This window comes from Athalia rosae, chromosome 7 (assembly GCF_917208135.1).
Source record: "Athalia rosae chromosome 7, iyAthRosa1.1, whole genome shotgun sequence".
NCBI lineage: Eukaryota > Metazoa > Arthropoda > Insecta > Hymenoptera > Athaliidae > Athalia > Athalia rosae.
This window is the reverse complement of record NC_064032.1, coordinates 356903-372024: the sequence shown is the minus strand read 5'-3', so window position 1 is coordinate 372024 and position 15122 is coordinate 356903. Positions and strand designations below refer to the sequence as shown.

At 40.7% G+C, this 15122-nt stretch overlaps 4 protein-coding genes across 13 annotated transcripts in view; 3 read left to right on the top strand and 1 right to left on the bottom strand.

The window, feature by feature from the left end:
• The window catches only part of LOC105684315 (ribulose-phosphate 3-epimerase), a 135391-nt gene that overhangs the window by 62113 nt on the left and 58156 nt on the right, over positions 1 to 15122 (top strand). The window lies entirely within an intron of this gene.
• Positions 11 to 4332, top strand: LOC105693214 (zinc finger protein 43-like). Of its 2 annotated transcripts, none has more exons than XM_048658668.1 (9): positions 11 to 148; positions 325 to 487; positions 636 to 829; positions 900 to 1241; positions 1355 to 1524; positions 1606 to 1939; positions 2384 to 2551; positions 2625 to 2792; positions 2894 to 4332. In XM_048658668.1, exons 3-9 carry the CDS (start codon positions 661 to 663, stop codon positions 4138 to 4140), a joined length of 2598 nt encoding a protein of 865 aa, XP_048514625.1. In that variant the 5' UTR covers positions 11 to 148; positions 325 to 487; positions 636 to 660; the 3' UTR covers positions 4141 to 4332. The 2 variants fall into 2 exon arrangements, with proteins under 2 accessions (XP_048514625.1, XP_048514626.1); XM_048658669.1 differs by having other exon boundaries at positions 325 to 552.
• On the bottom strand, positions 4245 to 6875 carry LOC105693215 (chromobox protein homolog 1). Of its 3 annotated transcripts, none has more exons than XM_048658722.1 (3): positions 6616 to 6875; positions 5270 to 5579; positions 4245 to 5164 (listed from the first exon to the last, which is right to left on the bottom strand). In XM_048658722.1, the coding sequence occupies exons 2-3, from the start codon at positions 5389 to 5391 to the stop codon at positions 5041 to 5043; spliced, it is 246 nt and encodes an 81-aa protein (XP_048514679.1). In that variant the 5' UTR covers positions 5392 to 5579; positions 6616 to 6875; the 3' UTR covers positions 4245 to 5040. The 3 variants fall into 3 exon arrangements, with proteins under 3 accessions (XP_048514679.1, XP_012268419.2, XP_012268420.2); XM_012412996.2 differs by lacking the exon at positions 6616 to 6875 and adding an exon at positions 5845 to 6406; XM_012412997.3 differs by lacking the exon at positions 6616 to 6875 and adding an exon at positions 5715 to 5855.
• Positions 6472 to 15078, top strand: LOC105693216 (heterogeneous nuclear ribonucleoprotein A1, A2/B1 homolog). Of its 7 annotated transcripts, XR_007279473.1 has the most exons (8): positions 7011 to 7203; positions 7505 to 7716; positions 7906 to 8218; positions 8496 to 8730; positions 8843 to 9016; positions 9364 to 9588; positions 11336 to 14595; positions 14772 to 15078. XR_007279473.1 is itself a non-coding variant. In XM_048658682.1 (7 exons), exons 1-6 carry the CDS (start codon positions 6622 to 6624, stop codon positions 9543 to 9545), a joined length of 1137 nt encoding a protein of 378 aa, XP_048514639.1. In that variant the 5' UTR covers positions 6472 to 6621; the 3' UTR covers positions 9546 to 9588; positions 11336 to 15078. The 7 variants fall into 7 exon arrangements, 6 of the variants coding, with proteins under 6 accessions (XP_048514639.1, XP_048514637.1, XP_048514636.1 ...); XM_048658682.1 differs by lacking the exon at positions 7011 to 7203 and adding an exon at positions 6472 to 6642 and having other exon boundaries at positions 11336 to 15078; XM_048658680.1 differs by lacking the exons at positions 11336 to 14595; positions 14772 to 15078 and adding an exon at positions 10049 to 10186 and having other exon boundaries at positions 7004 to 7203.

Here is a 15122-nt window from a genome sequence, read left to right as displayed (position 1 = left end):
GGTACTGCCCTCCCGCAACCTATAAAATTTTCACTCGCCAGAACAGCTGATGGTCCAGAAATTCGGATGACGCTCAAAGTTTCACCAGTCGTCTTCGAGTTTTTTCGGATCACTTCGAGTGCAGCAGTGTAGCAGTGCAGTCGCTATGGTAGGTATAGCCAAGGTATAGCTATTCAACAATGAGGGAAGGGTGGGAGCTTTTTGACAACGAATTCAGACCTATAAGTCCGAATTCGTTGCCTTTTGAGTAGGAGCAAGAGTAGAGCGCTGAACGTACGTGTCAGTATTATTTCTCTACGCCAAATCTACATATTCTACTTGCAGGATTTAGTACAGATGCAGCAACATGTCAGCCGGTGTGTCTGAGGTGAATTCTGATGACGGGCAAGTCCGTATGATTGTCCCTTCGCATAACCGTCTGACATAGAAGCAGTATCTTGGCAATCGACGTCACGGGAACTCCGATAACTGGGAGGCGAAATTCAAGGTTAATTTTATCATTACGACACGATCATAATAATGATTTTAATAACGCGTAGTACATACCTATCGGTGAATAATTACTTACTCTTTGTACTCTTGACACAAAACAAGTTAGACTTTGTTGCAACTAGTTTTCTCATTTATTTATACAGGCCTCGGATAAAGTCACAAGTGACAATGATGGGTGAAGTATGCCCCAACTGTGGAGAGTACACAAATGCGTCAACATCCCGTTTAGTTAGGGATGCCTGCGGGCACAAAAAGTGTCGGATATGCTTAGTTGACGAGGAGGAAGGATGTAAAGCCTGCCAAAGTGAGCATCGCATTCAAACGATCGGTAACTTTGGTACGCAAGTCCTTCTAAAGGTTTGGATTAGGGACCTAAAACTGAATAGTAATCTTCGATCTATGTCTAGATTATCCATTCCACTCCTCACCGTTAGCTTCAATGTCCGGGGATTTCAGCACTTCTGAAACATGCTCTGAGAAAGGAGAAATGATTCAGCAACCTCTGGAACTTGTGATAAATAAACCACTAGACCATGTACAAGATCTCTTTGTTCATCAAGAATCCTGTGGCTTGGACAGCACTATGTTCCATTCAGAATGGGTGGGTGAGCACAGTGTAAACAATGAAAACAATGACATGGATCAAAATTTGAAGCCGAAAAGAACTGAAAAAACAACAATTCATACATTCCATGAAAATGGAGCTACTGACCCCCCGCAACTTGGACGTCGTTCTACTTCTGATCCAGGTTGCAAAATGTTCCTCATAGTTCTTTAATAAATGGACCGTAGCAATGCAAATGATGTAGTGAGTAAAATTTTCAATGACTTGTTATGAGATCAAACAATTTGTTGACGTTAGGTTTTGATGCCTGTGACCGACCAATGAACCAGGAAGTATCGATGCAACTGCGAAGTAGTGTTCCAAAATTAGAGCCATTGGAGTTGGTGACTAACCTACGTTCTCCTACAAAAATTAAAGGCGACCATGAAGACTTACTGGTACAGGAAATGATTCATTGCAAACAGAATGTAAGCTATCTTATTTCACTCAATGGCAACTCTTTGGCATGGTTGTTGGAATCCTGCGTCACCTACTTTTGGTATTATTAGGATTCCAATAAGGAGGTAGAGAAGCCAAAGAAACGAAAGAATTCTAGGCTCAAGCGGACACACATATCTGTGATACCAGGAGTCCAGGAAACCTACAAGTGTAACATCTGTGGTAAAACGTTCAAAAGTCCAACAGCAGAGCGGTACCATGATTCTTGCCTGACAGGAATAAAACCGTACCACTGCACAATCTGCGACAGGAGTTTTGTAAAACAGTCACACTTTCAGTATCACGAACGAACGCATACAGGCTATAAGCCATTCGAATGCTCGGTTTGTGGAAAGGCATTTCCACAACGCAACAAGCTCAACAGACACCTTCATTCTCATGAAAGTAAGTGAAAAATCTGCAAACTGTCGCTACGCTATCCTATTTTAAAAAGTTGATGCCCAGTCGAATCTCGAAATCCACCCACTTTTTTGTTCACGCATGAGAAATGCTTTTTTTTAGGGGTTTCTATGGTATACTTGAATATCTTGATCTCAGCAATCCGAATTCGGAAGCCAAATTGATCTATCTATGAAATCATCGAGTTATTGCCAATTAATCGACCCAAAAAATTAAAAAGCAAAGATATCTCGATGGCAAAAATTCGTAGCTCAATTTGGACAACGGATTCGTGATCCTGGAGTCAAAATACATTAGAAAAGTGCCCTACAATCGATTTTAAAAATACTTCATTTTTTGCCCAAAAATAGAAAAAATCCAAAGTATGCCTAATAACATCAACATGATAATGCTTACGTTTCCAATAATTGGTCTTTGTCTCTGTCGTAGTTAAGAAACGTTTCAGGTGTTCAGTCTGTCAGAAGGGTTACAGCAGTAGAGAAGACCTGAAGAGTCACCTAAACGTTCACACAGGAGTCCGACCGTATACTTGTCAAATTTGCAAGAAATCATTTCGCGAAGCAACGAACTTAACTCGTCACATGCACACACACTCTAGTGAGTTCTCTGAAAATTGCAGTATCAAAATTGAGAATTCTGTAGTTATTATCTCACCCCGATTACTTACCAGATGAGCGTCCTCATATGTGTGAGCAATGTGGAAAAAGTTTTAAGGACAAATGTTTGCTGGTCCGACATCGACGAACACACGGTAAAGAGCGCCCATTTTCATGCTCCGATTGCACGAGAGTTTTCCTCTCAAAGAGTGAGTTGAGCCGTCACTTGGCAGTACATTCAGGTGAGTGCAGCTTTTGAGATTTACGAAAATTCCAAGTGAAACTTCCGTAGCGTCTCTTGCAGATAACGGCGCTCTTCTTTGAAAACTCGTTTCGGTTTCAGATGATAAGCCGTTCCCCTGCCAGTTTTGCAGTACCGTCTTCAGACGAAAAGACAATCTCAATCGTCATACCAGACATCATCATTCAGAGGACAGAATCACATCTCTAGATAAACCTGCACCTACGGAGGGGCGCGTCGAAACCCCCTTTGTGGAATCAAAACCAGCAATTGTTGCTAAGCAAAAGATAAGGCCAAAAAGTAAGCCGAAAGCCTCCGCGAATCCGCTACCAAAGAGTCCCGCAAAGATATCCGTACTTTACATAAATTCTCATGAACAAATTAAGTGCCGATTAGATTCCAGAAGTAACGTTACTCCTGTGATAAGACCAATCAGTGAATTGAGCAATGCTGTGCCTGTTATTAATGGACCAATTAGTATCAAACGACCCGAAGAGAAGACAACTTCTCCTAAAAAAGCTTTTACCCACACGGAACCGATTCCATTGGCTGAAGCCGTTGTGATTAACAGAAGAATCGAAGAAAAATTGTACCCAAAAAGTGATTCAAATAACGACTGTTTCTTTCATCCTGATTTTCGTAGCAGTCGAGTCGAAAGGCAGCACCCTGTCCATAAGTCAATTCGAGAATTTCCGCTCCGACCTAATCATGCAAACAAAAACATGTTGGTTGCTAAGGTTTGCAGCCCAGAGCTATCGATATCCGACCCACAGATTCCAGCAGCACCGCCAAATCGAGTTGACAAGTTCAACCAATCTCGCTCGTTTCTTCCTCAAAAGAAGCAAAATATGCAGCCAGACGTACCCTTATCATGGGGTGAGTGTCAAGATTCAAAAAGTGTGAACACGCTGAGGCATCCGGTTCCAAAGAAGCGAGCTATAGAGGAAATGAAGTCAAATCCGATGATTGCCAAGTCTCCAGACCTCACGCCAATCTCAACGCAACAGAGGCAACAAAGTACTTCGATAGGTGGGCAAAATGAACCAGAGCGAACAAATTGTGTGCCTACCATAACTAAGACTGGAAATACAAATGGCAACGGTGAATCTGAAGAATTTATTTTACCTCAAGGTGGTATTCTAGATAACAAAAGTACGAATGGTGGAGGTATCTCTGCTACTGGTTGCGTAGAAAAATCCAGCGTCAAAAAATTAAGCGACATACACTGGAGACGGAGGACTTCGGAAATATTAAAACCTCGAATACGTGGGTTCAATTCATTTGTCAACTGTCAATTATCGGAATTAGAATTACCTGAAGAGGCTTGTGATGCTGAAGGTAAATTTTAGGTGATATCTATACATTAACAGAAGTTGGAACAAGATGGAAGCCTAGATTGGATTAGGTATGTGATATATTGAGAAATATGAAAAGACTCGGAACTTGGAAATGATTTGATATTATAATTATTTAATATTTATTCTTATTTTTGTAATTGTCTATACATAAAATAATAAAATTTGATCTATGGTATTCATAAATCAATGGTCCGTGAAACATTTATACACGCAGCAGCTATACACATGGTGGATTACCATACTAATAATGTACTAATGGTTAGTCGATATCGACGGGGATATCAAGGACTGGTCCATTGATGTCAAATCAAAACTATTACTTATTGAATATTTTTTGTAATCAAAACTTCACAACCTTTGTGCTATCCTGGCCATTGGAGCAAACCCTACGGTTGAAACAATTTCAGGCGAAAACAAAAGCGGCCGGTGCCAAGCCGATTTAGGTGAGTGTTGGGATGTCTGGTGGCGGCTGTGTTTCGCGCTGATTTTAACGGTCTTTTATTTTCAGGCGGTAGCACTAAGGAGAAGAACCTGCGGATGAGCTGCTCACGTGCTTTGGATAAAAGGACGAAGCTAGTAAACGTACCGCTTGGGCCAGGGGAGATGAGGCCGGTGAAAATTAGAATCGTCCGAGAAGAAACATGGGTGGAACAGGGGAGCATCGCCCTCCCACCGAAGACGCACCAGCCTGGTCTGAAGGTGGTTGAGGCATTGCCGCTAAGTATTTGGTTTCACTCATTGCAATTAAATTCATAATTTGAGATTCGTCTAAAACATAGTGAAGAGTTCTGAGATTTCTCTTTTCCCCACTGTGAAACTATGTTTTACATTCTCAATACTTAATCTGATTTGATCATTTGAAAATATTTAACAAACAAAACTCTATACGACCTAGTTTGAGCTAGGTTTTGTCGGGTGCCAAGTTAATCTGTCTTCGTAAAATTGGATGACAACTCGGGGACACTGAATGTTGGCTTCTTTTGCAGACACCAAATCTGTTTCATTCGTTCCTTTCCTAAATTTAACGAAAATGTAACTTAGAAGCCATGAATATGAATTTATGATCAACTATAATAACTAGTTGCGACATGAATCAAATAACTGCGTAATCATTGCTCACCATTTCATCAAAAACATCAACTCGCCACCGCAGTCTGAAACTCCGATAATCTTCTCTGGTTCCAAAGATCGCTTGAATCCCTGTATTTTGTTTGTTTCATCAACAATGCGTCTTCTATCCATGACGTGAATAACGTTTTATATGTACTTTTGACAAGCTTCTGCAGTTACTTTCAAACTCACTGTCCTTTCTCCGCTTTTCTTTGTTTCAGGGCACTTAACTACTCGGAGCTCTAGCCCAACTAGTCTGTGTATCCAATATTCTGATTTTATAACTGTGGATTGCACGTATCTGCAGTATGAGGTTTAATCTGAGGAAAGAAAACAGCCGTAAAGTTGAAATGTTTATGATCAGAGGCTAGTCCGTGTAAAAAATTCAGGTATAACCGAGTATCTGCAATATAAATCTGACTTGCATCAGCAGTAGGACAGATGAAAATACACACGTGAATGATCGAGCATCTTTTTCAATAGGTTATCAACGTTATACAATAGGGTCGGAGGTAGTCTTCATCTTATATCAGAACGAGACGGAATAACAATTAGATACAAATAAGAAACGTCGATGATACGTACTTCATTATTCTGTTCAAATCTCGCCCTTCCAGCTTATAAACAACTCGTGTGTCACCGAGCACGCTGACTGAAGATTAGTACCGAGCAGTTCCGAAAGCGTTGTTTACTCACCGTGTCAAAAATATTTTTTAAATCATTTTACCCGCCATCGCAACATACGTTAATATCATTTTTGACAGCCTTTCATCCGGTAGAAAGTATCACGCTCCTCCGATCACCGACATCACACCGTCCGACAGCACACAATTGAAAATTATATACACCGATATAAACCACACGGGAATTTATCTCACAATTCAAGATCACAGGGTACGGCATGCGATGCAATCCAGGATCGGGGCGCCTCCGGCATTGTTGAGAAATCTGAACTCTTTTTGTTGAGACAATTTTAATTTGAAAGGTAGTCAATCTAAACTGAACGATTGGGGTAATCGGAATGATTCAGGTGAATATTGCTATTTAATAGCAAATAAAAAATGTCAATAATAATAACAAAGGCACCGCGCTCTGAGTTGTCAATTTTTCAGCTTCCGTTTCCTGGGAGGTCGGATTCTCTTCCAATGGCGTGTCGAGAATGGGCATTGATCGGTAACGTCGCCGCACAGTATTCGTCAGACACGCATCGAGCGCGCGCAGTATCCGTCGCTGACCTTTGCTGTCTTTACGGAGTGCTTTACGGCTTCACTTCCCGAGTGAGCGATTTCGGGGAAGGTTGTTTGTGGTTGTGGGACGTAACGAAGTATTTGAAATTTGACGCTCATCATCGCTTACCTCAACATGGTGAAGATGGAACACGACGTGAGTACCCTGTTACTTCAATTATCCGCAAATTCGGCCCCGTAGCTTCCGAAGTAACAACTACGTTACGCTCCACGTCAGATAAAGAAAGGTATTTTAAAAAAATGAACGGCGGTCCATCCCGTACTGCTCCGCTCCGCGATCGATTTCTATTTCTTTTAGCTCCGGTACTGCGTTATCTGCGCTTAAATTACATTTCTAGCCAAGTTCTCTGGGTTGTATTCATATATCCGACTAGCTATTTATAGAAAGTGGATTGTGCTTCGAGAAAATGTTCTTACAAACATAAGCCACCCACCCTCCCCTCCAACATAGGCGTAACGGAGACGTTGCTTTTCGCGTACCCAAGCCGACCGGTCATCGAATCCAAAGCCAAGTTACGCCGCGTCGCCATCTTGCGCTCTCACTAATTTTAGCTCGCGTGCAGTAGATAGATGGAAAATTTTATTCTCACGCAACAAATTGTACGTATAACGCAATTGTGGTAAACATTTACTGATCGTTGAGCCTTCCGTCATGTATTCGTCGAACCAAGATCATCGATCGGCCTACAGATCACAGGTAAACAACTACAGAAATGAGATTGTCGAAAATTTTCACCACGGCTGTTCTAATCCTCTATCACGACTGGTTCCTCATTTGCTGATTAATGTGTCACATTTCAATTTTGTTGTCGACGAAATTTATCTACCAACGGATGACGCGTACAAGGAATGGAATTTCAATGCATCAATCCCACGGATGAATTCAACTTGATGATTCCGTTATTGAGTTGGGGAATATTTCTGTCTAGATAAAAGCACAGCTTGCAGATCTGCAATCGACAGTATATTTTACTTACAATTAGAATTTTCTATTCCAGGATGGAAAAAATGAGCCAGAACACGTCAGGAAGTTATTTATCGGCGGTCTTGACTATAGGACTACCGATGACTCCCTCAAAAAACACTTTGAACAGTGGGGTGAAATTGTCGATGTAGTTGTCATGAAAGATCCAAAAACCAAGCGTTCTCGTGGATTCGGATTCATTACCTACTCACGCGCACACATGGTTGATGATGCGCAAAATGCCAGGTGATAATAACACAGAATAGAAATTGCAGCTTTGTTTTACAAATTGTTGACTTTTTTTTTCCCTCATTGACAGAAGACTATCACAATATTTCAAAGTACTGTGACTATTTAAAGTACTAACTAAGTATTTATCGGTCTACTTCCACCTTTCTAGTCTCTGTATCAACAAATTCCTTGCATTATTCGCAGACCACACCGAGTGGATGGACGTGTTGTGGAGCCAAAGCGTGCTGTTCCACGACAGGAAATTGGCCGGCCGGAAGCTGGTGCCACGGTGAAGAAATTGTTCGTAGGTGGACTGAAAGATGACCACGAAGAAGAGGACCTCCGACTGTACTTTCAATCTTTTGGTAGCATCAACTCCGTCAGTATTGTTACCGATAAGGAAACTGGGAAGAAGCGAGGTTTCGGATTTGTTGAATTTGATGATTATGATCCCGTCGATAAGATCTGCTTACAACGTAATCATCAAATTTGCAACAAGCACGTTGATGTCAAAAAGGTAATTGTTATTGTTATCGGTTCCCCGATTCCTACTACGCTTATTCGTCGTCATCTCGACAATAGCCGAATAAAAGCTAAAAATTTTTGTCCTAATAAAAATTTGAAGTATGGTATCGGGCGAGTTGAATTCGATACATTTAGCTATCTACGATATGGTGACCTGGAATTATTTGTATCTCAGTTATATTTGTTACAACAGTTGGTACATAAATTTTCCGTTTGCGGTATGGGCTCTACCTAGGAGTCTGGATATTCAACTCTTATTTTACTTTCAGGCTTTGAGCAAAGCTGAGATGGCTTCTGCAACTGGTGGAGGTGGTGGAGGCGGCGGTAGAGGTGGCCAAGGTGGTGGACGAGGTCCGCGAGGTAGCAATCAAGGTGGCGGCAACTGGGGAGGTCGCGGAGGTGGCGGCAGTGGCGATTGGAATAACGGTGGTAATCAAGGTGGTTACGGAGGTGGCAATCAAGGTGGTTGGGGTGGCAACGGACCCTGGGAGAACCAGAACCAAGGTATCTGGCAATTTACGTTAATCGTTGCATGACGAAATCGTGTTTAAAGTTACAAAACATCCGGACTTTACCTTTGCAAACCATCCTCATAAGAGAGACGCAATAATCATAGAAAATTTCATACGCGCTGACTCAGGTGGTGGCTGGGGTGGACAGGGTGGCCAGGGTGGCTACAATAGTGGTGGAAACTGGAGCAACGACAACTTTGGAGGTGGCTACCAGCAAGGCTATGGAGGTGGACCTGTGCGAAATAACTTCAATGCTGGCGGCAGGCCCGCTCCGTATGGTATGAACGTTTAAATTATCAACCCTCTATAGTTGTAGGTGCAAATGTGACTCATCGAAAAAGTTTTTAGCCTGACAGGGCTTATTATTTCTTAAACCCAAATCATAAGTGATCTCTGTTTGTCCATTGCTGACGTCAGTCCGACAGAGTAAAACTTCAAGGCTAGATGGTTCTAATTTCACGCCACTCTGGTCCTCAATTGACTTTGGGGTTCTGCTGATCGTTCGGCACTCCCGACGAATGACTAGAAATATTTCGATTCAAAACTTGGACGCATTGCAATTATATTTGTCATTACGTTCACTTTGCAAAAAAGCCTTGATGCGAAATGTCCCCCTTGAACAAAGCAGGAGGACCCATGGGAGGCGGCAATACCGGAGGTGGTGGAGGAGGCGGCGGTAGTGGAGGCGGAGGTGGCTACGGTGGTGGTGGAAACCAAGGCGGGTATGGAGGAAATCCAGTTGGAGGTGGAAACATGGGTGGAGGAGGTGGCGGCGGCGGAGGTGGTGGTGGCGGCAGAAGATACTAAGTCCACTGGCATAGCCCGTCGCAACGCTACGCTCCCTCAAATGGTGAGTTCAAATTTCTCTTTTTTAAATTCACAAGACTGTAATGGGTGGGCACCTAATCATAGGCTGCAGTTACTATGAGTGAGAGGAGTGCAGGTTTTTCAGCACAGAATATGACCGGCGTCGAAAGTTTTCCCAAGATTGTGAGGTGTAGTTGCTTTTTTTATTTATTTTTATGTGCAAAACTTCATGTTTCAAGATGAATGAGAACATCAGATATTCATTAGAGGATCGTTTGTGCAAGAGCAAGTTCGAATTCACAATATTTTTCTTTTATTAGAGACGCACCTGTTTATCGGTGAATCCAGGCATTACAGCAATAACTTAATCTCTAACTGTCATCTGATTTTCAACAGTTTCGGTATTCACAATCAGTACTGTTTGCGAGCTCTCTGCAAATTTCAAATTTCTACTTCACTTTTGTTCAATATTTTCTGACTTCTCTTGATATTTGGGCATTCAGAAATATTCTGGTAGATCGTTGTACTAAACTTTTGGGCATCGCGTATCGTTGGACGAAGAGAACAAGTTGATCGTAAAACTTAATAGGTCGGATGCTGTAGTCACAACTTGGGGAGACAAAATAATTCGAATAGCATCGAAGGGCAATGGTAAGGAACCTTTATTTCTTTTTGAGACTCTTTATGATTTGAGATTCTTGTCTACCGCCCCACACGGTCATCGACAATGTATTCAGCTGTACAGTTATTGCCTAGTCATCTGATCAATTATTTCAGCTCTCTGAATCATAATGCGCAAAATAATTATTAATACTCAAAAGTTGATTCGCGTTATTTACAAGTGGGTCTCAGCTTCATTAGTCGATATATCAAGTTCTATTTCGTTCCTAGCCAATCATATTCGTGTAATCTCCAAGCCATATCGTGTTCGATGCTTCAAAAACTAATTATACCATAGAAGTAAATCAGAAGATTGTCTTTATTCACGGGCGTGCATTTGATCATTAGTTGGTCGTACATCACTTCACGTTAGCGAACAATATTCAGCATGCATAGTTTGTTGATATAATATTTCTATTTTTAGATATTCGCTTGGTTTATTAAATTGTTATCAGGCCTTTGGATTCAGAGTGATTATTTTATCTTCTTCATAAATATCAGCTACCCGTGCCATTCGCTCATTATACACAGGGTGGTCCGTGATAGTGAATGTTTTGTATTCCAATTTCAGCTGTTTTCAGCCAAAGATCTAGCATATTTTAGTCAAGATGATAAACTTGTAGAGCTATCGTTGATCACCCTGCCATTTTGAAAACTGTCGGTCCTGGCTAAGCGCATGCTAGCATTACATGGAAAAACGGTTTTTTTTTTTTCTGGCACACCCACACCACTCTGTGTGTGTATAATTCGTTCCTTTATCAAAGCAAAATTCACGACGCTACCGTTTCAAGTATGATGGCACATGGTTTAATTTATTTGTCGTAAATCTTTAACGGAACTCGTACGTTTGAGTCAAGATTTTTGGGTTTTCCGTAAGACACATCGAGCCTGCTTTTTAAAACTGGAAAGAAAAATAAATAAAAGAATGTTCGAAGAAAGACGGGGTGGGCCGAAAATAAGAGCCTTATTTGCGGCTCGATCATTGCCCAGTGTGATTAAAGAAAGAGTGAGGGATATTTTGTCGCTTTTTCGTCTAGACATAATCGTATAGTCGCGTCTGTGTAAATCTTTCTAGCTGTGGACGGTGTAAATTTGACTAAACTAACAAATTTGTCACTTTTGAACCTCAGGTGACCCCTTGTCTACCACTTGTCTACTAGTCGCCAGTACTTCTGTACTGTTTAGTTCGGAGCAGGCAGGGCTAAGGCTAGTCAGACAGGACCAGGCAGGACAATCAGGATTCAGGACAGAAGCGTCACCCATTAGATCGCAGTGAGGGAGGTTTATGCATAACTGTATTACATTTGAAAACGTTGCACCTACCGCATCCGCACGTGAAAAACTATCTACCTACCAGTTTATACCGATCACTCCGAGAGTTATGTGTTTGCAATCGATAGATGGTGGTTGGTGACTTTGCGCACCAACGATAAGTTGACGAAAAATATTTGTATTCCCATAATCGTTGTTGATACACATTGACACGCCGATCCACCCACATCGAAACTGATCCACCCACATATTCATACACCTTCGCTCACCCACCCATCCGAACAACCCAACAGACCCGAGCAGAGACACTAAACTTTAAAATCCGAATCAACTAAATCAAGAAATATTGGAAGGTCCATGTAAGAATCTAGGTTTTACAAAAATGATGCAGATTGTTGTAGTAGAGTAAATGATTAGAGGCAAGATGATTCTTATATAGACCGAGGCAACTATGATAGAGTTAGAAAATGATGGAATCGAAGAAATCTAAAACGAAAAAATTAATTGAAAATTTAATGAAATCAATGAAGAGAGAGCGAGCAAGCGAGAATGCATATAGAACCGCCAGAGAGATAAATTGTTGCAGAGCATTTCTAGAATATCTAGGTTAAACTTAATTTCTAAGTTGTAATGTTTTAAGAGTTAGATAATAAAAAGTGACCACAACCTTTTCCACCATTTTTAATTTACAAAGTTGAAAAAAGAATAAAAGAAAGGAAATTGTCAAGGTTTAGGTTAATAATCGTAAGTCAAGCACACAGGTAGGACACTGAAATCATACAGTCGACAGAGTTACGAATGAATTTTTTTCCTATGCGGGATCATTGAAGCATAGTTTATTCGATAATCGAAGATTAATCAAAGACGAAACGTTAGTTGTGTCTGTCAATCAATAAATCATACATTATTTATAATAGAAAGGATGTCTCTGTCGGTCTGCCTGTCTGTATTATACCCATTAATTGTGTAGATAATTATTATTATTACAAATGATAACGGTAACCATGAGTTATTGATCAGCGTTTGTATTCCGACGCAGAATTAAATCAATTTGTACATAATCTAATCAATGACAAATATTTTTAATAGTGTTCACTCACCTACTTGATCAATTGACGGTGTAACTTGAGTTACAAATTGAAATAACATTCACATTAAAACATATAGATCCACGCAATCATAACTTGAATATAAATTCATTTCACAGTACATCAAAATTGAAAACACTTTGTACGATGCGGCGACAGTTTGTTCAAGGTAGAATAACCAGGCACGTCAAATCTGTAGTTTGAACCGAGAGAAGTGATGTTCCGATGTAGAGATAGTCTCGACGTTTGTGTTGAAGCCATATGTTGTACGTACGTACGTACTCCTTGGTAACTAGGATGGAAGATTAGAAGCGAGCAAGAAAGGCGAAGAACAAAAAATCGTACGAACAGGCAGGCAGGTAGCCTTGTGGAAAGCACAGGAAAGGAAGGGAAAGCAAGCCTGTAGCCTCATCAACAAACAGACTAGACTTTGCTAATAAAAAGCAATAGCCAATATAAGCATCTGCAGGTAGGACATATAGACACATGTTTTTATATAATCGTATTTCGTATTCGTTAAGACAATGTATGCATGAACTCAACTTGAAATGAGGTCAAGATACCGGTAGAGAATACTTGTCATATTTATTTTCAGTACTTATTCATTGTAACGATCAAGTTTCGTTCAGTAGCGATTTTTTTGTCGTATCGGGATCTCGCTAATTGCTGATTTAACTTTCGCTGTTTATTTTCCGTAAATAGAGTAAATTCAGTATGATGGTAAAATTCACCGTGGCCAAAATACAGATTTCTTTTTCAATATTTTTAATGCAACTGGAGTAGCAAATTTGCATGGTCTCTTCTTCTACTTCTACTCCTTTTTTTTTTTTTTTTTTTTTCCATCCGTTCATCCTAATAATCGTGCATTAAATTCGTGTGTCAACTTTTGAACATACTAAAACTGATTTATTGATCGTTTGTTGGAACAAATCGCATATCTAATAATTTCAAACACGATTTGTGCAGTATTCTCGTAGACTCGGTATAAAGTAATTGTGTAAATTTTGAAAGATTTTGGAAAAAAATTCAGTTCGCTTGCAAGTGTAGCAATCGATTCAATCGGCCTACTGTTCTAAATTCTGTCCACTTTTGTACTCTAAATTCGTGTGTCTTTCTTTTCGAAGAATTTCTTATTAACAAAGTACAACGATAACTGGTCGTTTCACTTTTCGTTGGGAAATCAGTGTACTCGATCAAACGAAGCTGTTTATTTTTCCTTCGTACCTTCGGTATTTTTCTATAGTTCAGTTTCGCAGTTATACGTCGATAGAACGCTCTATGAAAACCTTAGCAACAGTCTGCGATGAGGGAAAAAATAATATCACATGATTTTTCAACGAAACCTCTTTCTTCACTTTCTACAACGTCTTTCACCCCTCAGTCGATCCGCATTATTATAATGACAATATCCTGCTGTGGAGAATAGAGCTCATCCAGTGACTGAAAAAACTCGAGAATATGAACGTTAGATCATCGGGGTCGTAAGACTGACTTTTGAAATTTTCACGATACTTCGAGAGAGCTAGAATCTCACCGAGCAGCTGTTTACCTCTTCATTAGTTCGCAGCAAATCTACTCTATGCAGTCAAAGTTCACACTCTTTTGCGGATCTTCGTTTATTTTTGCCATAGAAATATCACCCGACCAATTGCGATGAAAATTGAACGCAGTTTGATCGAACGAGCGATACACCAAGAGGTTTGAATCAAGGTAGAGATATTCCCCTATTGATCGTTAGCATCTGATCACGTAATATCGACACTAGTTAATGAACTAGAGCGATTCCGGGCTCGCTACGGGGGTGGGGTGGCGATATCATATTCACAAACTCACCTGTGGTCTATGTCAGTAATTCATATCTCTCCGCTGGGGTGAGATAGGATGCCCATGTCAACCGTTTACTTTATTTTACTTTACCTGTATTAATTGCTGTCTTTCGTTTTCATTAATTTCTGGTTTGCCGTTTGCCGGCTGGCACGTTGAGAGTGAACGATGTTGCAACCTGACCTGGGTTTCAGCCCTCGCTGGAGGTAAGTCGTTGAATATTCAAACGTCATTAATATCCACACATCGCACACACCCCAGTAATCCGAAATATCCTGAACTTCCGATCGAGGAAAATCCAAAGAATACGATAACCAATCGTCCGCAATTTTTCTCATCCCATTGAAAAAGTAGTCACTGTTCATTAACAATTCCAATCAAGCTCATCAAAGTTATCGAAGATAGATCTTTATTCATCCCTCTCGATGGAAACAACGAGTCGACGCAGCGACAAAAAGGTGTCGAGAAAATTGAACCGCCGACTCGAATGCTGACAACGACCGCGGAGCATTGAAACATGTTCCAAAATGTTACCCTCCGATTTACTTGCAATAAAATTGATACCTTCGTCATTCCTGTCCCCTGTAATGTTGGAGACCAGAGTGCCCGCGATGTATGCGCTTCCTTTTTTCTATATCGATATGATTTATTGGTATGGTCTTGTGATTAATAAATTATCTTTCAGCGTGGCAAGTCGTTATTTCTTACCCATCCGCAGCGTTGCCTTCGGAGC